Below are 24303 nucleotides of genomic sequence, written 5' to 3'. Positions count from 1 at the left end.
AACTCCGGGCACCACGCGTCGCCTCGACCATTTGTGTTCCTTCCTCCGCTCCCCCTTCCCTTTCCTTCTTTTGATCTTTCACTTGACATCGTCTTCCTCCTTCGTTCCATACTATTGTGACTTTCCACTCAACAGAGCCCTGCTGCTCACCAACGGCATCCGGCTGGGACAGCATGGCGGAACATCTGGCAAAGGCACGAGTCGGATCACATCCAAACCCGCCTGAGATTTCGAACCTAGAAATACGTAATACATGGTCGGGCAATTTCGAGGATCCAGTGGCCGTAAGAATCTCCCTGGAGGTAAGCAAATTCACCAACCTCATCCTTTGAGCGTGCGTGGAGGGTTGGAGGGTCTGCCGCTGATTCAAGCAAACGGATTATATGAGCACACAGGTCCAGTGTCTTCCCAACACGCAGTCTCAGCTTCTGAACACAAAGCACTCGGCCATCTCCCTTATCAGCACTTCTGTAACCCGCGTCCATTCGGACCATTTCGGTCAGAGCGATCAGTCAAAATATGAACATCGTACTCCCAGTCCCCTCTTTGCTTTCTCTTCATCAGTGACTGAGGACGAGGATAATGGAGAGGAAACTAAGCTTGACTCGGGGAGATCGTCTGCTTTCAACGCGGGGCATGAGGTCAGCGACGTCAGCTCCCTCAAGGACGTTGTTGGGTCACCCTGCAACGATCAGGTCGGGGAGGTCAGATCCCTTTCTGATGGAGCCAGCCCTCAGTCAGAAAGACCCCGAGTGACACATCTGAGGACCAGGAGCCTTCAGGAAACACGCCACCGACATGCATCTCGTAGCACTCCCCCAATGAAACCGCCGCCCATATGTCTAAACATCGCTCGATCTGAGGACCGCAACAACGCCCAGAATCTAGGGAAGCGAAGCGCTGCAGATGCGTGTCTCCCGAGTTCCGCATCAGACACGGAAAGTGAAGATTCGAACGAGAAAGCAGTGGAACGCGGTGATGCCTCGCACAATGCTGTCTCTGCCGGCCTTGCTCACAGACACAAAAGCCTAACGAAAAGTCCACTTGCTGAGAAGATGCAGAGGTTGAGAGGCAGGCTGTCCACGAGCTATCGCTCTAATCATTCGAGTCGAAGTTCTAGATCTACATCAAAGATTGATAAGCCAGTCGAACCAGTGCTCTCAGATGCATCATCCGATGCTGGCCTGGGTGCTTCGAGCTACATCAAGGTTGGGGAAAATGACCTTTCAAACTCCACGGCTACTCTTATCGATCTTGCAGAAGTAGCTGCCAGTACCGTGTTGTCTACGGGTAAACAACCAGACTCTGGTAATGGCTCGATCTTGCCGGCAAAATACAAAGACACCGAAGAAGCAGCTGTCTGTAAGGTTCTTCCTACTGATAAACAGCCGGACTCTGTAAATGACTCGATATTGCCGGCAAAAGACATCGAAGAATCAGCTGTCAGTAACGTTGCGCCTACGGATAAGCAACCGGACTCTGGTATTGACTCGATCTTCACGGCAAGAGACATCGAAGTCCTAGAAAAGTCCCTTTGGGAGCACGAGTCTTGGAGGCATCAGAAAACCCGTGTCGATAGCAACCTTCCACCCATGGAAACAGTTCCAGACCATATATGTAGCCAAGAAGCCCCAACTACTCCCCTCAAATATAAGCAACGGCCACTGTTCGGTGGCACAGACGGAGCGGCGGACACTGAATCGTTGCATGGATCTTTGCACAGTGACGAAACCCTCCGAGAATCTCGCCATCCACTCACAGATCCTGAGCACGATAGGATGACCACAGAAGCCCAAAGCCCCATCACAAGCTCGACCTCGGCCAAGCCTGGATCCCCAGAGCCTACCATCTCGGAGCATCCAACCGATGACTCTGAGGAAAAAAACGATTCACCCCAGCCGGAGGTATTTGCTGAACCAGAACTGATTCTCATCAATGACATCTTGTTTGTCAAAAGCCCTCCCAACATAACACCAGTGCCATACAAGATGGTTCTCACCTTGACCATCAAGCTTCAGAAAGGAGCACCACGTGGCTGGAGCTACCTGGTCATCCCGGGGCTGCCTAGGCTGGGAACTGATGAAATCGGGGTCTTGCTCTTTCAAATTCCGGCAAACCACGGGCTTGAGTTTCGAGTCACGAACCTGGGACGGTACAAGATGGTGGAGAATTGCTTTCTGGCGGAGTTAGTCTATCGTGGAGACATTATGATACCTCTTCGACGGTGCAACCAGAATTTCTACGGCATTATCAAAGATTTCACTGTGGACCAAGAGATCAAAGCGGAGATCATGCCTTGCTCTGGCGCCGCGGAAGGCACTCGCGACCGCCAGAAAGCGATTTGCATTCGGTACCAGGCATTCTGCTCGGTGAAGCTTCACAATCGTTGCTTCTGCGCTGAGAAATGCTGTGTGTTACTATCGATTGATGGCGGGCCCGAAGGCTTCTTTCGAACCGAACTTGACACTCGAAAGACAGGGCTACAGGTGGTTCAGATCGCACCGGAACATGACACGCCTCTGGGTACCTCGACCCTACAAATCATCTGCCACCCGATGAACTATGAGATGTTCTGCATAAGCTGGACGGTCAAACTCTCTCACAACAACAAGACGAAAGCAAGCAGCTGGCTTCCTAGAGTCTACCCAGGGCCATCCGGTTCGAATGATCGTGCTAAGCATTATCTCAGATACACTCACTTGGAACGAGGCGATGAATCTCCTTCTAAAAATGCAGCAAATCACCATCCTGGAGAGTCTTCCATGAAGGTAACGCCTGAAGATTCCGAGGCTGGCTTGCAGACACAGGAGCAGCCGCTGGAGCATACATCGCATTCCGAAGAGTCTGGCGCTGCAGATGCTTCTCCAGTAGGGATGATAGACGATGTAGTGAACACTGGCGAAGAGACCTCCCCAATGACGACAGAAGAAGTCACGGACGTCGGTGAAGAAGCTCGTGGAGCAGTTAGTGGTGTGAATGGTGAGGAGGAGATTATACAACGTGGCGAAGATGCGATAGCTGGTTCGAATGAAAGGTACGCGATTCTTCGAACGAAGGGGCTTGTTGTGATGTTTTGCGTAGGGTTTGCTGTGGGTGGCATGTTTACCTCTGTTTGGCTTGACAACATATACGTCAACGCTCTCAGTCGTTCGTTTCGAGGCTCTTCGCAATCGTCTGTCATGCATGAAGGGCGCATTAATTTGACTAGCGAGGTGAGCTCTGTGGCGGCGGATGAGAACCACTTTCAGCAGATGTTCCAGCTGGGCAAGACTGCGTCAGTTGGAGGGGATGTCAATTTGCCGGAGGAACTGACTGAGCAGGAGTCTGCTGATGCAGAGGTCGAATTGGAGGGGTTGGGAAGTGGAACAGAAGAAGTTGGAGAGAAGCAGCAGCCACTCCATCCACACCAAACCCGTTCATTCCGAGACCAGGTGGATTACTGGCTGGGATGGCGCGGGCCAATTGTTCCAAACGGTGACCCAGTGTGAGTAATTTGTGTTGAGATTGAGAGAAGCAGAAGCCGTATCAAGCAGATACCAATTATGTGTCTAGTCTAGGTAGAATATTTACAATGGTCACCATGGGCTTTGCAGGTTGTCTATACCGTCTATACCGTTTTCTCTAGATGCTTCAACACTTCCTCCACTGCCCAAGTCAAGACCTCCGTGATGGGTTTATCCCCACGCCCTGGAGCAACGGTGACCCCGGCATTTTCTCGCAAGCGAGTCCCCTGGCCCACGAGCCGGACCAGCACCTGGGGATCCGACTCCCTCAGCAAGCGGTCCTCGTCCTCCGTTTCCTCCTCCGGGAGCAACAACCACGCATGATCCTTGACATAATTGGGCCAGACGATATCGTCGACATAGCCGGGGGGATCGGTCCAGAAATTCTGCGGCGGCCGATCATTCTCCGCCTCCAAGTCGATACTTTCCCGATCGTCTTTCACCGCGTCACCACTACCGTTACCCTGCTGTTCCCCCTCCGCTGCTGCTGCTGCAGCTGCAGCAGCAGCTGCTCCGTCCGGCACCGGCGCCGCCCCAATCGTCACATACCCGGACCTCCTCTCCCGCCGCTCCTTGACCTTCTCATACGCCGCCGGCAAAAACAACCGCCCATCCATCCGCTCATGGACCTCCCTCAGCGGGTGCTGCGCTGCCGCGGCAGCGGTGTCGCATGGAGGCGCGAAAAGCAAAAACCCTTCCATGAACGCGACCGTCTTCGTCCCCGCATCCGCCCCGGCCCCCGCCCCAAGCCGCTGCTGCACCCGCCTCCGCAACGCCTCCACGACCTGCTCCTCCTCCCCCGCAGCCCCTGTATTGGTACTGGTATCATCATCCACCGGCTGCGTATCATTCTGATCCTCCTTCGACCGCAGCCGCGGCGGCAGCCGTCCGTGCGTCCGGACGTAATCCAGCGAGGCCGCCAGGAAGCCCAGGTCGAGGGCCCCCGCTGTGTCCCAGTTTTGGAGCACCGTGCCGGTTGGGAGGGTTGTGAGGGGGATTCTTTTCTCCCCAACCATGGGGTTTAGGAGTTAGCTTGTTGTGGGGGGGAAACAGGGAGATAACGTACTTATCGTCCGGGTGGTAGAAGTCGTCTTCGTGGATGAGGAGGGATCGGATTTGGGGAGTTGGGGTGGATGCGTCCGGAGGGAGGGTGAAGATGCGGTGCAGCAGGCGCGCGAGGGTGGTTTTGCCGCTGCTGGAGGGGCCGGAGAGGCCGATTATTATGGTGGGTTTTGGAGGGGGCATTTTGATGTTCGGTGATGATTATGATGATGATGTTGAGGCCTAGGTAGGTAGGTGGCTCGGAAGAAGAGCTTGGGGTAGTTAGAGGAAAGGGAAGAGGGGTAGGACTCTCGTAGGGTAACTTACGTGCTTGATCGGCGGGTTTATCGCGATAGCAAGCTGAGGTGGGGCCCGCGGCGTACGGGCGTCGTCTTATCGTTATCGCGCGCGCGCGCGTGCGATTGCACTGACGTTTTTTGCAACAGCACTACAATGTAATTCATGATTGGGTGATTTACATACAGTACTGTACATCTTTTGTAGAAGGTGTTATACATAGTAAGTAAATCTCCATATATGGTACACAGGATACACCGAACGGTTTGCCCCCTCTTGATCCCGTCATGTAGCTCCAATATCAAACGCCGATCAATACACTTCGTTATCTTCGTACAGCCGGACTTGCACGACCACTCGACGACTCCCCCGAACGGACCGTGGGCCGCGGAGACTTGGAACTCCGTGGAGGCGTCATGAGGATTCCCTGCGGAGATACGAAGCTCAATCTCGGCGCCGAGGTCCGTCGCCGTTTCGGGGTGACGATGTCCGGTCCGGAGGAATTGCTTTCGCTGAGGTGTACCGGCACGAGACGCGCGCGTTTCCTCCGGAGCGCGACCGGCGGTGTCTTCGGAGAAGAAGTCGCGGCTGCCGCCGTCCCCGCCATCTCAACACTCGAGACATCCTCGTCGTCGGCGATCGCGAGCTTGTGTCGACTGAAGAATCCGGCAGGGTGCTTCAGATATGCTAGTCGCATGGCGGAAGAGGGGGGCTCGTTCTCCGACATGGGGATGAAGCGCTCGTTCTGGATGATCGAGCTCATTGTGCTATCGTCCAGCAGGTCGCGCTCGGCATGTTGGATCTCACTGTCGGTCATGGCCTTCCGGCGCCGCAGCATCTTGTCCTCCAGGGTGTCCCTCAACACGAGCGTCTCGACGAAGACGGGGCGAGTCTGGCCGATGCGGTGCGCTCGCTTGATCGCCTGGCTTTCGACGTTCGGCTGCCAGATGGGGTTGACGATGTAGACGCGCGAGGCGTTGGCGATGTGCAGTCCGTGCGAGGCCTGCCGGAGATCCATGAGCAAGACACGCACCTCCTCGGACTCGCGGAACAGGGTCAGGTACTCCGCTCGGGTGTCGGGTTTGAGGGTCTGCGCGTAGATCCGGAAATCAATTCCGAGAAGCTCGATCCCTTCCGCAATCCAGTATGCGGTGTTGGGGTTCTCGTAGAACACAATGATTTTCTCGCTCTTGTGGTACTCGGAGATCTGATCCAGGAGGTACGTCAGTTTGGCCGAGGCGGTGGCGACGAGTTTGGTTTTGGCGAGAGGGGAGTCAGGCGACAAGGTCTTCACCAGACCCTTGCTGTAGGTCTTCTTGGGCGATCTACTCTTGATCGGCTTGTCTGGCGTAGTCTTCTTCGTCTCGAAGTTGTCGCTCTCGCTGCTACTAGCGAGTCGAAGCTCGCGACGCACCTTGATGCCTGCGCCAGCAAGCCCGTCGGCCGGGTCGGATGTGTTCAGTTGTTTGGTAACGAATCGCTGCGCGTGATGCGCTTGCGTGATTCCAAGTAGTAGAGGCACATCCTCTACGCTTGTGTTATCGAGGGCCCACATGCTTCGAGCATGCGAAGGAAAGTCCTCGACGAAAACACCGAGTTCGTGCAACTGCTTGAACGCATGCCAGCTGCTACACGCCTGAGCCTGTTCCGCAACCTGGATGCCCTCTTGTAGCATTTCAATATCATTGTCGGTCATCGTATCGCGGTTCTTCTCCAAGTACTTCAAAGCAGTCTCAATCGTACTTGAGAGGCCTTCATCTGAGCCGGCCCACCAGAATCCCGCCTGGCGAAGATTGCTGATAACCTGGCCCAAGTGCTTCCGGTTGCGAGGGTGGAACATGTAATCTTGATCCTTTCTTTCCGAGGTAATTGCGTTGACTGCCAAGATGAAGATGAAGTAATTCAGACTCATTTTGTCGTAGAAAGTCGGCTCCAGCTGCACGACTCGGTTGTAAAGTCTAGGAAGCGTGATTTCATTGTGAATGACATCCAGCCGATGCCGAACGACGAGGCTCTGCAAGGTAGCCCGGAGTGATGAGGCCTTTCGCCGTTTCAAGCCAGGCCCTACAGGCGTCATATATGTGACCCAATTGGCCTGGTCATCTGTCCGGTTCCGGGAGTTCGACCAGGGTTTCAGCTCAAGGAAATCAATCACAATCCGCCGCAACTTTTCCAGATCCTTGAGCTCACCATCCTTAGCCTTGCCGGTCTTCTTCCGGCTCTTTAACACAGCCATCGTCGCTTCGGTCAAGTCCGTGTCGCTGGTGTGGGTCTCCTGTGAGGCTAAACTAACCTCCACTCCGTAAAGCCCGCTGGACGGGGTACCAGACACAACCCACCTCCGCTCAATGCGCAGCTGCTTGAGTAGATGAGCCATGTTCGACCGATGTCCGCTGCCGGCGGCATTATGGCCCTCATCGACGATGATACGCAACCAATGGATCTTGGTCAAGGGGGAAGCTGGGGGTTCAGAGAGGTGCCGAGTGAGTTGAGCCGATTCACCAGCTTCTTTCTCGAAGCGTACCTTTGAGAAGAGGATAATATCATAATGCAGCAGCTCACCAGGTGAAGGGATTTGGTCGCTGTTGTATCGTAGAGTAAGTACCTTGAGGCCTTGCGTATGCATTTCGATTTCCTTTTCCCAATGGCTGACCAGATTCGGTGGAGCAACGATCAACGTGCCCGAAGAGAGATAAAGCTTCTGGGGAGGCGACCTCGGATACGGCACGCCGCTGCGACCTCCGTGCCTAGCTGGGGGCGGAGGTGTAGTATATGAACCGCGATTCCTCTCACACGCCTGAACACATCTGTTATACAAGGCGCCGTAGTGGCCTAGTTCGTCAAAGTGGGATTTCCATGGCAGCGAGAACCGACCGGCGGTCGTCGCGGCCATCTCGACCAGACTTCCAGTCGTGTCCCGGACTCGAGGGTTTAGTTCCTGGTACTCCAGGGGGATTTCCGGGAAATGCCCCCGTGTTGCCAAGATCACCGCCAGACTGATCAGTGTTTTACCGCAGCCCATCGTTTCCGCCAAAATCCCTAGCACATAGAGCGTCAGCAGTTTGACTTCCCCTGGACACGCACAATTGACATAGCCAAGAACAAACCTCCACAAGCCTCCGAATACATTCTCTTCTCCCGCACAATCCGTCCCTCCTCCTTGTCATAGTAATACTCCTGCCCCGTTGGACCTCTGCGAGCCTCGAGTCGAGGATCCAGCATCTGCGCCGGCTGAGCCTCCCGCTGCACCATTGTCGCAGCCGAGCGACGTTGGTAGGGATACAACGGCGTCTTGAGCCCCAAGACCCCTGAATGATCCTGAACGGACTCCTCGTCGTCGTCGTCCTTCCCCTCCCGTCCGCTTGACGCCGGCGCTGGCGTCGTCACGGTAAGCAACTGCTCCATCGCCCTCCTCGCATACGGGTTATCTTTGATCATATCTGCCCGAGGCGCCGGGTCCTGCAGGGTGTTGAAAATGTACCAAAGAGAATCCTCTTCTTCCTCCTTCCCATCCCCCTCTAGATCCCGCTTAGTGGGACCCCAGGTGTTCCAATCCGCGACAAAGTCGCCCGACCACGCTTCCACCGAGCGATCGACCCTCTCCATGACGACCTTGAGCGCCCGGCGCAACGCCGGATTCGACCGCGGCAGGTGCTTGCGCCCCACATCATCCGGCAGCACGTAGACCTGCACCCCGCACCACGACGAGTGTTCTTCCGGGTATGTGAAACTGATCGTCCGGATCCACTGGTGACTCTCCAGGTTGGCGACTTGGGAGGCCGGGTATCCGTCCGCCGCCTCCGCTGCCGGGGCCTCCTCCACACTCCCGTAGACCGGGTTGCGCTTGCGCAGCACCCCCACGGCGATGTACGAGTCGAGCGAGATGTCCGATCCTTCCCCGTCCCTGCCTGCGGTAGCAACAGCAACAGCAGCGGCCGTAGCAGTAGGCGTATCAATCGTCACGATGCTTCGGGGAGCGGGGCATTCGGACTGAGGCGTGGCAGGGGTCGGCGTCGAGGCCGGGGAGTCGACCGATGATTCTAGTCCCAGGTAGAAGTCGGTGGCGGATAGGGCTTCCTGGTCGGAGTCGAGAGCCATGGTGTCATACTTGATTCCTAGGGTGTGTGGTAGTGATGTCTGTATGCCATGAATTCCCCTTCTCCCCGGGGAGAAAGGGGGTAGAAGCAACCGGTCAGCGACCATCCTCTTTTTCAAAGTTGGCAGCTCCGGCAGGGAGAGAACAATATAGCCTCCATGTCAATAGGGTGTTTTGAACATACCTGACAATCAAGGGTATCGACAACAGGTGCAGATGTCACATTAGCAATTTCATTTGCGGTCAGCATAACAACGATAAAAGCACCTGATCTTGCGCGACCCAGGGTGTTTGTTGTTGTGTGTTGATCCGCAACTAGGGACCAAGCCAAAATCTGGTCGGCGGCGATCTCACTGGCCTGGGTCAAGTCCTTCACTGGGCATAACACACAAAGAAAATTTCTGCGGTCTCAAACAGAGAATAAGAGTAATGAGGGAGGAAGACCACAGAGCCGCATTAGCCCCTGCAGATAAGTGGATCATATATACTGTACTTCGTACAGTACCTGAAGGTGGTACGTGGTAGTGGTGGGTGACCCCGGGTTTGCAGCTCGATGCATCATCGATCGAGGGTCGGGGTGGAGGATCTGCCGATAAGCGCCACAATCGCTTCATGGTGATTGGGTAGCACGCGTCACCGCCCTCTTCAGTGCCGGATAAGGTTATATTGGCTTTGTAAGGTAGTACCTCACTAACTAACGAACTAACCTAGGTAGATCTCTGCCTGAGGCAACTTACGGCTTCGATCTTGTGTTACCTACTCCACTCCACTGTGAACTGCACCCCACCAACCGTCCTTCCTGACACGTTCATATGTACAGTACATCCAAAAGATCGCCTTCTTTTTTGTTGACAGATGCTTCAGGATATATGGCTTGCCAAGTGCCCCTCATGAGGGTTGATAGAAGATGTCAATTTTGTTGTGAAATTTGTATACTTTATACATCTTCAACATAGGTGAATCACATATATTATCAAATGTCCTCCGCGATTGAGTACGCCTCATTTTGTTGAAGATTATCAGAGAAAGAACCTCCCGGATCCACAGCGCCACATGACCCACGAAAGATACATTGAAGGTGAACAACAAACCTATATAAGATGGGCATCGAGCGCTGAAAGTGAGAGCCTGGAAATACTACATCCAGGGCGGGTAAGTTATCAGAAACTCAGTAATGGCTAGAAAAAGATACAGAATCGATCATTGCGTCAGGAAATCCTCGATCTCAAAGCTTACTCTTTTCAAAATTTTCTCCTCCATCTCCTTGGACGACGACGCCGCCCGTCGCACAACGATCGTTCGCGCGTCCTGCAGGCGGACCTCTACGGGATTGCCTCCGTATCGGTCCAGTTCCTCCTTTTCGCACTCTCGGATGTAGACTGTGATGTCGGGCCCTACGCAGGCACGCCAGAGAGAGGCCATCCACTGCCAATGATCCAGTGGTGCATACGAGTCGCCTATCTGCACGGAGCATGCAAATGCGTCCGCAGTGGTCAGTTGATACCGAGGAACAAGGGCAACTGGTACCCGGTTGGTGTTGATTTCTGTCGGAGCCACCGACGGCGACTGGCCTTCCGCCGACGGTTCAGGTGAATTGATCTGCATTTCGGCAGTCTTTGGGACTATCGTTCGAGGTGACACGCCCGTGGGCTCTTCATTTTCGGACTTGGGCTCGGACGAGGCCCGCACCGGCTTGACAAAGTTTATGATCTTGTCGGAGATGCGGTGCCATTCGGAGATGATGTTGAGGTAGTCGACTGTCGCGTCTCCCATCTGATCCGAGTCGGAGTAGCTCTTTCGGGGATTGATATCCGGTCCGGTGAAAGTGTGGGTCTGATATCTACCTTCCTTCTGCAGGGTGTTGTTGAGATGGTCAACCATTGTCTTGACCAAAGCTGGATCCTGCCCATCCACCGCAATCACGGCTCCCCGCCGGGGTGCCGCGTTGCCGTGGTATGGGGGGGCGAGAGGAGGCGATATCTTAGCAAGGACCTTGATCTTATTGAGGAAGGGGATCGTCATGACCGTGGCTTCGAGGGTAGATCCGTCCCGTGCAAAAGGGGTCATCGGGGTCATAGCTCCCGGCTGAGAAGAAATAGTAGTGGTCTGCAGGGGAGGGAGTTTGAGGCTAGGGTCTGGGGGGGTAAAATCCTTAACATTTCGAACGGGTCTCTGAGGTGGCGCCAACTGAAGAAACCCTCTTGTATCAGAGACAGTCGAGTGAGGTGTGTAAGGAGAGACGGGATATGCAGAATCAGGGCTCCGGTCACGTTGAATGTTGTTTTCGAAAGAAACCTGGGGATTAAATCGGCGGCGCTTGCTATCCGGAGACCGGCTGCCACTCTCCTCAAAATGACGCTGACGAGGTGACTGTGACTCCCCGGTGGGAGCGATCCGGACCATACTTGGGGCTCGATCCATGTCTTTAGACCGAGCCTGGCTGCTGCGCACGGCGACAGTCTCGACCTGTGGGGAGACGCTATTGAACCCCGAGGTGCTGGGGGTAAAAGGCGGCGCGTCCGGTGATACGGGCGGGTTCATAACTCGGCCACCGCACCGGCTGCAGACCGTGGAGCCGGGCGGGTTATGGCTGATGCCAGAGCTGGCATTACGGGAGTTCCCATCGCGGCCGTAGCGACGAGGCTGATATCTGTACTCCGGATACTGCTGCTGATGGCGGGCTTTCTCCTCCTAAACATCACTCATGTTAACAAGGAATGTTCGACCGACCCAAGATGGTAAATCTCACTCACCTCTGCTAGAGCTTTCCATGTGTCTTTGGTGTCCTGGGGCAGTTTTCTCCACTGCTCCCCGATGATCTTCGAGATTTCAGGGTTGGCTAGCCCCGGATGTTGAGCCACGACTGATGCTTGCCAATGTTGACGATACAAGATAAATGCTGCATTCATTTGGATCAGCTGATCTGCATATGGGGGTACGATAGCGACAGCTATCCGTGCGCCTGAAGCTACATACCGTTCCTGGGTCTGGGGATCTTCGGATCTGGCTGACATAGGCAAAAGTTGGCCGCTGATTCTCTCGTGGTCGGAGCCGAGGCTTTGACAGGGCTGGACGAGGATGAGCGCTCTGATACGGAAGACCGTTCGCGTAGAGGGATCGACTTGGTGCCCAAAAAAGTCGGTGGTTTCGAGGCCTCCAGGGAAGGTACAGTTTTGTTCATGGCTATCTTGTGCCGATTGTGGGCCATATGCGTATGGGTGAAGCTGTCGGCCCACCGGCGAGGTGCTACGAACGAAGCGACATCGCGATGGTGATGGTCCATCACAGGCATTTTCGAGTAGCCGTCGTTCATGATCTTATGGTCAAGGAGACTACCGGTTGATGGAGGTAGCGTGGCCAAAGAAGGATCATATCGTAAAGCAGGGGGCTTGGGAAGAACTCGATCAAAAGCCATTTAAGAAAACGCTGTAGAGGGGGTGGCCGACGAGTATCTTAAGGTGAGCAAAGGAAGGGCGCGTGTAGTTGGTGATTGTGGTTCAGCTGGAGTGAAAGGACGGAACGACCGCTGAAAGAGAGCAGAAGGGGGGTGGGAAAGAATTATAGAGGATAGAATTCGGTATTCGAGACGAAAGAAAGGAATAGAGGCGAAGGGAAGTTTAAGCTGATGAAAGAAAGACATGCACATATCAATCAATCAATCACAAAAACAAAGGGCTGAGTAGGCTAGAAACGAATGACTTTGCCTCGTGGTTGGGAAAGTTGCTGCTGGGCTGGCAACACACTCGGTATTCACAAATTCACAAATTGTAGTGGAAATAATAATAATCAGGAGGACAATGATAATGACCAGCCTGACCGAAAGAATAATAATAAAGACGATAGTAAATAATAATGAAAATAATAAGGATGACGAGAATAATACCAATAACGATGGGCAAGGGACTTGTGTTTCTTCTTTTGTTTTCCCTGGGCGTCAAGGATAGGGTTGGTTTGCCTTTGCGTTTCTTTATTGTGGAAGCCTCTTCGAATTTCTTTCTTTCTTTCTCTCTCTCTCTCGCGCGTCCGAATTTCAATCATGGAGGGGAGGGAACTTCTGACAATGAATAAGAGGACGTTCCTATTCAAACCAAACCTACCAAAAGGGAGGGCGCCGGGGAAGAAAGCCGGAGGGGATTTGGCTTTCTGAAGTGCTTTGTTATAAGAGCCGACTATCTTTGGACCCGGTGCCTTAACTTTTTTTCCCTTCCCTACTACGTACGTCTTAGGTCTTAGTCTACCTGAAATCACCTAATTCTGGAACCAGGGTTTCTTTGTCTGTCTTCGCCAGGATAAGCCGAATAGCCCGGCCTTAGTTGGAAATCTCCACCACACAAGATAGTTTGTTTCTTCTCGAGATCCAAATGGAACCCCAAATCTCATCAAGTGGGATGCAGGTTGCCATACTACAATGGAATAGAAAGAACACCGCAATGGGTAGTCTGTGGGCTGCCGGAAGGTTGACATCATAAACAGATTATATTGGATGATTGAGAAGGGAAGAGAAGAATTGTTACTAGGTGGAGTGGTAACAAGGGAGATCGATGGGATGGGATAATGACGGTATTGACTGTCAACAGGGGGAAGGGAGGGATGAGGATGATTGAGTCATCCAAGTCACCTAACTAACTTGTACAAGCAAACAGAATCATGTCAGACTAACTCGAACCAGAAAGGTCCAGTGATGACCTACTTACCAATTTCCTAATCATCTATGATGAAGGTGATATTTAAAGAGGCCGAGCCGATAGTTACTACAGGATGGGGTAGGTATTGTTCGCAATGTTTCCTTTGTTCTCGGGGAGTCCGCATGCGGTGGGCGGCTGCCATCCGAGGCCAATCACATCCACATCCACGCCCTTTTCCCCACCGCCAATGTGACACCCGAACTTTAGTGCTCATCAGGTCTAATGAGCTCGAACTACGGTACTCTTGGGGGTTGATTGCCCCCCCCCCCCAAACAAGTGTACAGTACCTTGTACAGTACTCCGTACCTTTCCTTCTTCAGTCTCACTGGACCTCGGGTTAACTACTGACCGTACTCCTGACAATGGAGTAGCAATCAGCTAACATAATCCCTGAGGTATAGGTATACACTAGATACATTACTTTTGAAACAAGATATCATCAGAGTCCTCCATTTACACCCGGACCTAGCGTCATACATATGAGTATTCTTGTACTGTATGTACTTCCATTCCAAGTTACTACTGTATCTACGAAGTACACGCAAGAACCAGATCTAGACCGTTCGTAAACCCCCCCCCCTCCTAAATCGCTTTTCCCCAGGTACCGGTACCTGGGCCTCGGGGCTAAGCAGCTAACAGAAAGCTACCCAGTGACAGGCCAAGCGGAACTAGCGGTCTCCCATCCGGGCTCAGCGCTCTGCCTATTTTACCCCCCTAGGAAACAGACCGCGACAGATAGTTCATTTGCTTGAGCTACGAAGTTCATCAGCTAGTGACTGATCGTCCCGAGACTGTCTGACAGCCGCTCGCACCCCCTCTTTTTGATTCAAACAAAGGAGCAGAGCCAGCAAAGATCATAAGTAAGTTTGAACTCTCAAATGTACTCAGAAGTGCTTGTACGTACTATACTTCTTAAACGAGACAAACCACACCAATGATAGTTCCCTTCCCCCTGTTCTTTCCAAACCCACTCCTCCTCCTCCCCCCCCCTCCTCCTCCCACTCCCCTACCCAACTACTTTCCCCTGTTGTTCCCCTCCGAAACCATGTTCAACTTATCTTGACTTTCCACAAAGAATACTACCTACCTAGTACCCACTGAAGTCACTTTTCATCTTGCATCATTCTTGATCAGCTTGAATCCAGACTCCTTCCAGGCCTTCGGGGAGGATATTGGTTCATTGATACGTTGAGGTTGCAGGACCCAGTCAGTTCCCTTCTCTAAATCGGTGCTGATTCAGGTTATCGCATGCCGCACCCATCCCTGGCACACCTCCCCAGTAATTCCAAGTCACGTTACAACAATCCTCCACCCGACTGACTGAAGCGGACGTCACGGATACCCTCTGCTGCTTTTCTTCCCGGTCTCTCAATGAGACATACCACCTTGCCAATCCCTGATTCAGATCTGAAGCCGTGCCTGAGACCTCTGAACCCTGTCAGAACTCGGTTCAGCTGCTATCTCAACCCGGATGCTAGTGATGATATCCGGTACCTTCCACTGGTGACGCCAGAAGACTCAAGTGGTCTCACTCCAGCATCGCCTGAACTGCGATCGTGTGCAGGCCCGACGATAGAGAGCTGAGCCCAAGACTTCTTGGTCGCCTGTTCCGTCGGCGTTTGATGGTTTCGGGAACAGGCCAGTGTTTACCAGTCATCCTCTACAGGTCATCGCTCCCTGCAGAGCGAATTACGACTAAGTGGCATTGGCCAGGATCCCATCAAAGGAAAGTTGAAACATTTCTTTGTGTGTCTTGCTCTTTTTTTTTCTGTTCTCTGTCTGTCTTTTTTTTTCATTTGTGTCTGGTGGGTTTCTTTCCTTTTTGTTCGTGTAAAGAACCTTACCGGAGCCACATCTCCTGGATTCCGTGAAAGACTTCCATGCCCAAAAGTCGGTGCGCGGACGGTCCCAAATGCATCTCGTTCCTGAAGGGAAATTGGTCAGCCTTTCCAGTCGAGTCATGAGTGCCAAGGATAATGCCTTGTTCTTACCAAAACAAAAACTTCTCCGGACGGTCACACTTCTTCGTCTCTGATGTCACCATCCATTGCTGGCTGCTCTGGACGCATGCGTCTTCTACGTTTTCCCAGCCAGGGTCTTCGTTCTTGCCCAATCCATTGGTCTCCTCGATCCCAGCAACGAAGAGCTGCCAGTCGCGGATCTGGTCGGCAAGGAAAGCATTCGTATCGAACAGATAGATCGTGCCATTGCCCCAGCCATCCGCTCTCTGTCGCAAGTGTTGGTTCCAATAGTCGGACATGCTAATGGCGTCTTTCTGTTTCGCCTGGTGTTGTTCGGCCTGGACCCGGAATGCAGGCAAGAAGGTCACATCCGGGGCCAAAGTCAGGATAAGTTTCAAATCGTTGTGGCCCCAGAGCTCCGCCAGCAGATTGAGCTGATCCATGATCACGTCCAGCGTATTGTCGATCGATTGGGTCGCTTCTTTGTATGTCTTGCCCACAACATTCCACAGGTCCCACACGCCAAAGGAAAGGATGACAATGGTCCGATTTTGACGGGTGCCGATCGCTTCTGCACTCATCGCCTGCATTACTTCTGTCTCGGCCGCCAACCAATTGCTGACCTGGGCCTTTAGGTCGGCCAGGGGAGACTTGTATAGGTTGAGTAAAGAGCCCGATAGCTGTGAGTTATCCACGACCGAGCCAAAGTAATTTCCGCTGTAAGACTTGGCGGTCTCGGCCAAGTTCTCATGGTGACATGAAAACTACCAGGGAAGGGATGATTAGCCTGTCATACCTAGTGGGATGGGATCTGATCTCATAGCACTGCACTTACCGAGGAGCACAGCCATTCGGTCCAAACCGACCCTTGGATCTCAGCGGCATTATTGTCGCTCCATGAATCCCCAAAGACAACTAGACGGCGGTCAAATGACGCTGCCGGGCGGAGCTTAGCCGATGGTTCATCGGCCACGACCCGGCGATAATAGTGCTGAGAGGCGAGGAATGAGGCAGAAAGCAGGATGCTGCATATCGCCAAGGCACAGACGGCGTGGAACTTGCTAAAGAGGCGCATGAGTACGGGACATCAAGGGCCGCGAACAAAGGACGGCGGCGAGTTTGCGACAAAGGTGGTGAAGGCTGGCGCGCGGAGAAGCCGATAGACACTCGAAGCGACCGGCCGATGTCTTTGTTGCGTTGCGGGCGTGTTCCAGCCGACAAGGAGAGCTTGCGCCGCTTTTTAAGTTTCAGAGGAAGTTGATCAACTTTCTTGTCTGAAGCAAGAAAAACGAAGAATACGAGGAAAGCCTAGTATAACAGAGTAGAGAAGAGTGACGAGAGAGAAAGAGGAAGAGGAAGAGGAAAGTAGTAAACTAGTCGGGTCTGTAGGGGATCGATCTGCTGCGCCAACAACCAGCCAGCAGGGACTTTTTCCTGCTTTTTCCCCTAATTTAACAAGATGGGAGGGGGACCCGACAAAAGACAACGACGTCGTCTTCCGGTGGTACCGCCGACGGTAAGTTAGCGTGGCGATAGACAGCGAGCGAACCCGGATAAAGTGGAGACGTAAGACTGGAGACTGATTTTCTGTGAGGGTTTGAACGAGTACGATAATTTTGGGTGTGGAGGGGGGGGAAGAGGGATAATCGGGGAAAGGGGAGAGCAGAAGAGCGTAGTAGAATTGAAAGGGGAGAAAAGAGAGTCAAAAGGTGACCGAGAAGAAAGTGCTTCCTCGCCCCCCAGAGTTCAAGGGATTGATTACGAGTATACTATTCTAGTTCTTCAGGAGTAGTACTCTATTGGGGAGAAAATGGAGACCACGATGATAACCATATCAGCATCATTACTGCTGCGGCCGCCGCTGCGGCCGCCTCATGGCCGCAATAAGGCTGTCAAATCATCTTCCAGTGGCCGCGCGGCGGGCTTCGGAACGGTAACCAGTCGCGTGCTCCAGGCTTCTTTTTGCTTGGCCGATTTGGAGGGGGTTGCGTCAGAGTCGCTAACTTACTCCAACGGGATCCTCTCTACCCATATTAAAGAAAACATGAAATCTTATGCCGTTCATACGTACCATGTAGGATATGCAGTCGGTAACTTAAGGTCTAGCCAGATCAACGAAAACCTGGGGACAGATCTTCGAATTAGTGATTACTCAGTATGTTGAACAGGGGTCCTTCCTGTTCCTTTCGAGGGCAGTATACTGAATCGTGCCCGTTGATATTTCATCCATACCTATCGATCGATCTACCAAATCTCTTCTTAGTTAATCTATCTATCTATGTGTCAGCGTGCGTGCGTGCGGACTGCATAACCCCGACCGCTAACTATCTCCAAACAGTCAATCTCGACCGAAAACTCCGATGACGAATTTCGCTTTCGCCATGGGAAGGGAAATTGGGGCGATTGATTTAGTCCACCAACGACTGTACTTTACGACTGAGTAGGTCCTCTACTTGCACGGGCGGGCACGAGACCTACCAGGTCGGATTCAATGCGACCGTGTTATTCTGGTTGAATCTCAAATCCGTAGGGAGTGGGATTAAATTGATTGGCAGGCATGAAAAGTCCTCCTGAAGGTGGCTTGATTTGTGCCGTTGCTTGGTTAGAGTCAAGGCGGATGACCCGCATGATCATTCATTGATGGGGGGGTGGGTAGGTGGTTTGACACCGTGTGCAACGACAATGGGTATGGGCGTTTGCTGCAGTGCTGGCCACCTCGATTGTGTGTGTTTGTGTGCGTGTTTGTGTGCGTGTTTGTGTGCGTGTTTGTGTGCGTTTGTCATGGACGCAATGCATGTTAGATTGCGCATTGTTGCCTATGTCTGAGACTGACAAAGATTTGTGAAATTGTAACTACTGCAAGGGAGAGGGTGAGATAGTGATGGATGTAGTCGCTGGAGTACTTTGTTAGTTGCAGGGTAGGATCTTCATTGGTGCTGGGCGTGCGACTCGGTTGAATGAGAGCTGCTGCTGGCGAACGAGGCCTGGTCAAGTGCCTGGTTGGTGCCTGGCTTCTTGCCTGAGTTTGTGGGTGTCGAAAGACACGTGCAGATGCCTGCAGCTTCAGGCAGAAGCAGAAATCAGGTGCCGTCGGCTGACATAAGAGCCCTACCGAGAGCGCTAGCACGCAACGGGCTAGTGGCATTAGTCATCCGCCCACACAGGGAAATCTCGCTACACCACCAAAAAAATCCCACGAAGAACGAATCCCCGACGACCTGAACCTCATCGACCTGTCGACAAACCCGCGCCCTCCGTCTTGACCGCGCAGCCCCGTCAAGATGAAGCTCAACATCTCCTACCCGGCCAATGGGTCTCAGAAGATCATCGAGATCGACGATGAGCGCAAGCTCCGTCCCTTCATGGAGAAGCGCATGGGAACCGAAGTCAGCATTACCCTCTCCTCCCCTGTTTGAAAAATGGACGCGCTCGGAAAACCACATACATCGAAAGAAGAAACACACACAGAACCTTCAGAAACACATCTGCACACGATCACACACGACGGGGAAATGGATGAACAGAATGGCTGATTGGGATGAATTTTGCAATTACAGGTCCCCGGCGACTCCCTCGGTGACGAATTCAAGGGTTACCTCCTCAAGATCACCGGTGGTAACGACAAGCAAGGTACGATTTTGGAACGCCACTATTCTTTCGTCTTTCATCTGCTGCGCCGGTTGAAGAAGTTATTGGGAGCGCGGGGAAGGATTCGGGGGCTAGAGGATGCGCGCAGCAGACTGGAATGACATGTGTTCGTATATCGAGACATGAAGGCTAACTTGGCATGATTAGGTTTCCCCATGAAGCAGGGTGGTATGTACCGATCAACTATGAACGCCCAGCCACACGACAAACCAGACAGAAAACTTACCGATTTCGCCTCTTGAACAGTTCTCCTTCCTACCCGTACCCGCCTCCTCCTCGCTGAGGGCCACAGCTGCTACCGCCCCCGCCGCACCGGTGAGCGCAAGCGCAAGAGTGTCCGTGGTGGTATGTTCTACAGATCCGAGATTCTTGAAGATGATGGACGAGTCGGGGTGTTGACACGCAATGTTTCTTTTCCACAGCCATTACCGGTCAGGATCTCGCCGTCCTTGCCCTGAGCATTGTCAAGCAGGGTGAGGGTGAGCTCCCCGGTCTCACCGACACCGTTGTCCCCAAGCGCCTCGGCCCCAAGCGTGCCACCAAGATCCGTCGTTTCTTCGGTCTCGACAAGAAGGATGATGTCCGCAAGTTCGTCATCCGCCGCACCGTCACCCGTGAGGGCAAGGCCGACTACACCAAGGCCCCCAAGATCCAGCGTCTGGTCACTCCCCAGCGTCTCCAGCGCAAGCGCCAAAGGGTTGCCCTCAAGCGCCGCCGCGCTGAGGCTGCTCGCGAGGCTGCGTAAGTTTTTTCCCCATCCTACCCACTGTCTCGGGTCATTCGGATCATGATCGGTTCTAACAACCTCCCCAATAGTAACGACTACGCCAAGCTCCTTGCCAGCCGTGTCCACGAGGAGAAGGCCAAGCGTGACGAGCTCCGCAAGCGCAGAGCCTCTTCGATGAGAAAGTAAATATTTTTCGTCCACGGGGAATAATGGTCGGGTCTGTGTCGTCTCTGTTCTAGTGCATGTTAGAGACTTGCAGCGTGGGAAGAAAGTCTAGGAAAGGAAATCTCAGCAACGGGAAGGGGGTTTCCTTCCCTCTTCTTTCATTCTCTCTCTCTCTCCCGCGTCCTATCTTGCACTTCCCGTAGCAGGGCAACAAACGTAGTCCACGGCTTCCTTGACGGAAGGAAAATTAGAGAGTTGAGAAAAGGTTGGGGGGGCAGAGGAGATTATGGGCGTCTGCGGGACCAAGACTTTTGGCGTGCCACTTTATTTGTTTTATCCAAAAAATGGAAATGCAATATCCCAAACCTTTCTAACGGGCATGAAAAGCAAAAAATGTTAAAATGTGTTCCCTTTTTTTTCTAACCATCGTTTCTCATCTTCCATCTTCAACCTGGAGAATCTCGAAGTACCTCGCCCCTTGTGTGGTACAGGTAAAGGTGGAATTCCGTGGTTCAAACCTCATTCTCGCCCGGAGGATCGAACATCTACCTGTACTACGAGTCGGCTTACTTCTGCCGTGAAAGAACTCTCAAGTGTCTTTTACCCCAAAAGTCCAAGCTTTATCTTCCACCTACACACAGGTAGGTAGATGTAGCACCCTCGCGCTGTACAGTACCTAAATAGACAGTCCAAACACTACTCACTCAAACTGACATTATGCTAAGTAATCACAAATCCAGCCACTTCTACAACCCATACTCACCCCTTTCTCCCAAAAAAAAGAAGTACACAACAAAGTGATAAAACGTAGCGTAGCGTAGCGTTGTGTAGTGTAGTAATGTGTGTGGTGGTCTCCACCTCACGATCCAATTCCCAACCAAACCCGTCCGTCCCACAATCAGAAAACCCGCCGCCCACTTGCGGAGAGGGAGGTCAGCACACACCGAGAGGACCGGACCTTTTAACCTAACCCCCTTTTAAGCCCTTATCAATCAATCTGGCCCCCAAGTGGCCGGTGCCGCCTAATGCCTTAGGTTTCTGTCGTTACTGCCTGGATTCTATGGTGTCACTCTCGCAAGGCCCCTTCCCTTCAAATCACAACAACTAAGGCACTCTTTGTACAACCAACCTATTATCCACTATGGCTACCTACCTAGCATCATTCGGCTCAGTCAATACGAATAATCTCCAGGTCAATGGGACCACCGAATCTGTCTCAAAATCCCATTGGCCCCGATCACGAAACGTGGATCAAGTTGACTTGCGTTCCCACTGATACTCAGTTCTACTCTATCTCATATCTATCCTTATGGAGTTGACCTGGTTTGTCTTCGTCCAATGCGAGGGGCTCATAGATAAAGGGGAGGGGTCGGTGTATATGTAGAGGGATTGAATGCATTACTTTAATGTTGTATGGCTGGATCGGTACTTGGAGATAGAAAAGAGAGAGAAACTAAAGACAATGCATTAGTGTCTGGATACCAAGAGGCGCTCTTCCGTTACCACTGGGAGAATAAAACCACGAATTTAATTATGAATAAATATATGGAGCTATTTGTAGTCCATTGTGGGTGGAAGACGACGAGGTCAGGAGTTGGGGGCAGGGGCAGGGGCCCGGGGAAGGAAGTCACCTTCCCTATGAGGAAGGTACTTTCGGCGACATTGGCACGACCTACCATATTTAACTGTATCCGATGGCTAGATTGATCATTTCAACATGAAGTCTGCCAAACATGAAAATGGAAGCTATACCTGTAGTAGTGCTTGCGAATGTGTGTGCGCCTTGGTAATTGCAGAATACTGTATTCGGGAATCATCCTGCGACAGGCATTGTATGTAGATATATGTAGAGGGGGGTGAGTAGATTACTCTCCTCAGTTGATCAATCCAATACTGTGTTTTCTTCCTGTTGTACCTAGTATACTCAAGGCGAATTGATAATCGGGATTGAAGTTCGTGCTCCAAAATTCAAGAAAACATCTCCAGATGGCTGCCTCAATCCTGACCGCACTTCAGATGGCGCATAATCTGCAAGAGCATCTTGCTCCGGATGTTGGAGTACTATCCTATCTAAACGAATCACATACGAATGGAGACAAACAATACAGGATATCTTCCGAGTCTACACCGTGAAACATCAAGCACAACCTCAAGATCTCAATCAAATCCGTTTCATATTTCATTCCGCTCATAAAAAGGGTACTTGGTGGTCGAAGTTCAAACTAAGACCATAATAGTGCAAAACTCCAAGGGGGTTATAAATATATGTACATATGCTTTAATTGGAGTTGATAAACAAAGCCAAAACAGGCAAAGAAAGAAAAAGACAGCCTTGACTTTTTCCCCTTGTCTCTCTCAATCCATTTCGTCCATCGAGTCCAATGCTCACTGCCTCATGTGTTTCATGCAATCCTCATAATCTAGAGATGCTGCGTTTTAAGGGGGGAAAAAGAAGAAAAAGCGAAGCCGCAAGGAGGGACTATTGCAGCCCGTTCGAGCCATAGTTTCATAAGTTAAACCATTCCAGCGTCCTTCAATATTCATGAAAGAGCCTGATCATACTCAGCATGGAGGGTGAATCACCAACGCAGCACCGTGCGACCTCCACCCTCGTACTGTCAAAAACCATGGATGCATTTAAGCGACGGCGTGGGAGAACAAGAAGCTGACGGATTCACCGTTGTGGGTACGTCTGCAGGCTTCGGCAAGGGTAGGGCTGATATCGATGGTCTCGATCTTATCGCACTGCTCCTTCTTCTCGGCGTGAGGGACGGTGTTGGTCACAACGACACGGCTAAGGCAGCTGTTGTTGATGTTTTCGGTGGCCTTGCCGGAGAGGATACCGTGGACAACAATGGCGTTCACCTCCTTGGCACCGTGCTGCATGACGGTGTCGGCAGCCTTGACGAGGGTACCGCAGGTATCGGCCATATCGTCAACAATAATAGCAATCTTGTCCTTCACGTTGCCGACGAGGACCATGCGCGAGACCTCGTTAGGGCGGGGACGCTCCTTGTGGATCAGGGCGAATTGCAGATCAAGGCGGTCGGCGATAGCAGTGGCACTGTTCTGCAATTAGCACGTGCGCCCTTGAAATCCTTGTATCGAGTGTGTCGGTGGCTTACCGCTTGGCACCACCGGCATCAGGACTAACGATGACGCAGTTGGTCACATCCAGATGTTCCCGGATCCACTTCAACATGCTAGGCTCGGCATACAGGTTGTCGACGGGGACGTTAAAGAAGCCCTGGATTTGACTGGCATGCAAGTCCATGGTGATGACATGGTTGCAGCCGGCAGTCTGAAGCATGTTGGCCATGAGCTTCGCGGTGATCGGCGCACGGCTCTTATCTTTCTTATCTTGACGCGCATAGGGAAAGTTAGGAATGACGGCTGTGATACGTCTGGCGGAGGCGGTTTTGCAAGCGTTGATCATTATAAGCAATTCCATCAGGCCGTCGTTGATATCGTTCGGGCGCGTCGACTGGAGAATGAAGACTGCAAACCAGAGTTCATGTTAGCGGCGAGCACTTCTCATCCCACCCAGCAGGGAGAAAATAAGCAGAGGAGGGGAAACAATACCATCCTCATCTCGTACACTTTCACCGATCGTGACGCTAGTTTCCTGGTTGGAGTATTGTAGAACCATGATCTTGGTCAGTTCAATGCCAAGCCTGCCGGTCAAAGCAACTTGTTAGCCCATGATATGCAGTAGGACCGAACCAAGGCTCCTTCTATAGCGCATACCGAGCGGCCACGAGATTTGCAAGCTCGGGGTGACTGTTACCAGTCAGAAGCTTGATTGAGTTGGTTGCCATTGTGAGTCGCGAGGTGAAGGTTCTGGGGAATTGCGCGGACGGGTAGAATGATAATGGAAGGGAGCCGGTGAGCAGGAAGGTTTCAAATGTGATGGAATATTGGACAACGTCAATAGTCAAAATAGAGCATGCCCAGAAGAGACAAGAGGCGCATACACCGGAAAACAGAAAAGCGACTGAAGAAGTCAAAGTTGAGATCGAATGCCCCGCCGGCGGGTGACTTTTTCGCCCAGCAGAAAAAAATGCCATCCCGTGACCCCGGACCCACTTCCCCTTACCGCCTCCAGACTCCCGGATCGGGGCAAGGATGAGTAATCGAGAAGTCGTCAGTCGATTATACAAGCAACTGTCTATGAGTCGGG

The 24303-nt window shown here is 52.4% G+C and overlaps 6 protein-coding genes across 6 annotated transcripts; 2 read left to right on the top strand and 4 right to left on the bottom strand.

The window, feature by feature from the left end:
- Window positions 1-71: 71 nt before the first annotated feature.
- Window positions 72-3488, top strand: BO72DRAFT_523501 (uncharacterized protein; the record flags this gene model as incomplete). The annotated part of the gene is made up of 2 exons (XM_040949783.1): window positions 72-302; window positions 396-3488. Exons 1-2 carry the CDS (start codon window positions 174-176, stop codon window positions 3486-3488), a joined length of 3222 nt encoding a protein of 1073 aa, XP_040806717.1. The 5' UTR covers window positions 72-173.
- Window positions 3489-3607: 119 nt separating this feature from the next.
- BO72DRAFT_464517 (uncharacterized protein) lies at window positions 3608-8939 on the bottom strand (the record flags this gene model as incomplete). The annotated part of the gene is made up of 5 exons (XM_040946645.1): window positions 3608-4502; window positions 4570-4698; window positions 4977-4992; window positions 5217-7880; window positions 7949-8939. 5 exons carry the CDS (start codon window positions 8937-8939, stop codon window positions 3608-3610), a joined length of 4695 nt encoding a protein of 1564 aa, XP_040806716.1.
- A 1076-nt stretch (window positions 8940-10015) lies between these two features.
- BO72DRAFT_7778 (putative HMG box transcriptional regulator) lies at window positions 10016-12537 on the bottom strand. The gene is made up of 4 exons (XM_040950704.1): window positions 12060-12537; window positions 11914-12005; window positions 11691-11836; window positions 10016-11628 (listed from the first exon to the last, which is right to left on the bottom strand). Exons 1-4 carry the CDS (start codon window positions 12350-12352, stop codon window positions 10138-10140), a joined length of 2022 nt encoding a protein of 673 aa, XP_040806715.1. The 5' UTR covers window positions 12353-12537; the 3' UTR covers window positions 10016-10137.
- Window positions 12538-15334: 2797 nt separating this feature from the next.
- On the bottom strand, window positions 15335-16846 carry BO72DRAFT_7730 (uncharacterized protein). Its single transcript, XM_040950701.1, has 3 exons — window positions 16419-16846; window positions 15614-16347; window positions 15335-15547 (listed from the first exon to the last, which is right to left on the bottom strand). The coding sequence occupies exons 1-3, from the start codon at window positions 16656-16658 to the stop codon at window positions 15463-15465; spliced, it is 1059 nt and encodes a 352-aa protein (XP_040806714.1). The 5' UTR covers window positions 16659-16846; the 3' UTR covers window positions 15335-15462.
- Window positions 16847-18815: 1969 nt separating this feature from the next.
- BO72DRAFT_443562 (40S ribosomal protein eS6) lies at window positions 18816-20546 on the top strand. Its single transcript, XM_040943601.1, has 6 exons — window positions 18816-18969; window positions 19141-19213; window positions 19379-19399; window positions 19478-19576; window positions 19654-19972; window positions 20048-20546. Exons 1-6 carry the CDS (start codon window positions 18865-18867, stop codon window positions 20142-20144), a joined length of 714 nt encoding a protein of 237 aa, XP_040806713.1. The 5' UTR covers window positions 18816-18864; the 3' UTR covers window positions 20145-20546.
- Window positions 20547-22279: 1733 nt separating this feature from the next.
- Window positions 22280-24123, bottom strand: BO72DRAFT_418931 (ribose-phosphate diphosphokinase). The gene is made up of 4 exons (XM_040942644.1): window positions 23871-24123; window positions 23706-23797; window positions 23249-23621; window positions 22280-23187 (listed from the first exon to the last, which is right to left on the bottom strand). Exons 1-4 carry the CDS (start codon window positions 23939-23941, stop codon window positions 22761-22763), a joined length of 963 nt encoding a protein of 320 aa, XP_040806712.1. The 5' UTR covers window positions 23942-24123; the 3' UTR covers window positions 22280-22760.
- Between the last annotated feature and the right edge of the window lie 180 nt (window positions 24124-24303).

This window comes from Aspergillus fijiensis (genome assembly GCF_003184825.1).
Source record: "Aspergillus fijiensis CBS 313.89 unplaced genomic scaffold BO72scaffold_1, whole genome shotgun sequence".
In the NCBI taxonomy this organism is placed as follows: Eukaryota; Fungi; Ascomycota; class Eurotiomycetes; order Eurotiales; family Aspergillaceae; genus Aspergillus; species Aspergillus fijiensis.
This window is presented reverse-complemented; position numbering and strand designations above follow the sequence as displayed.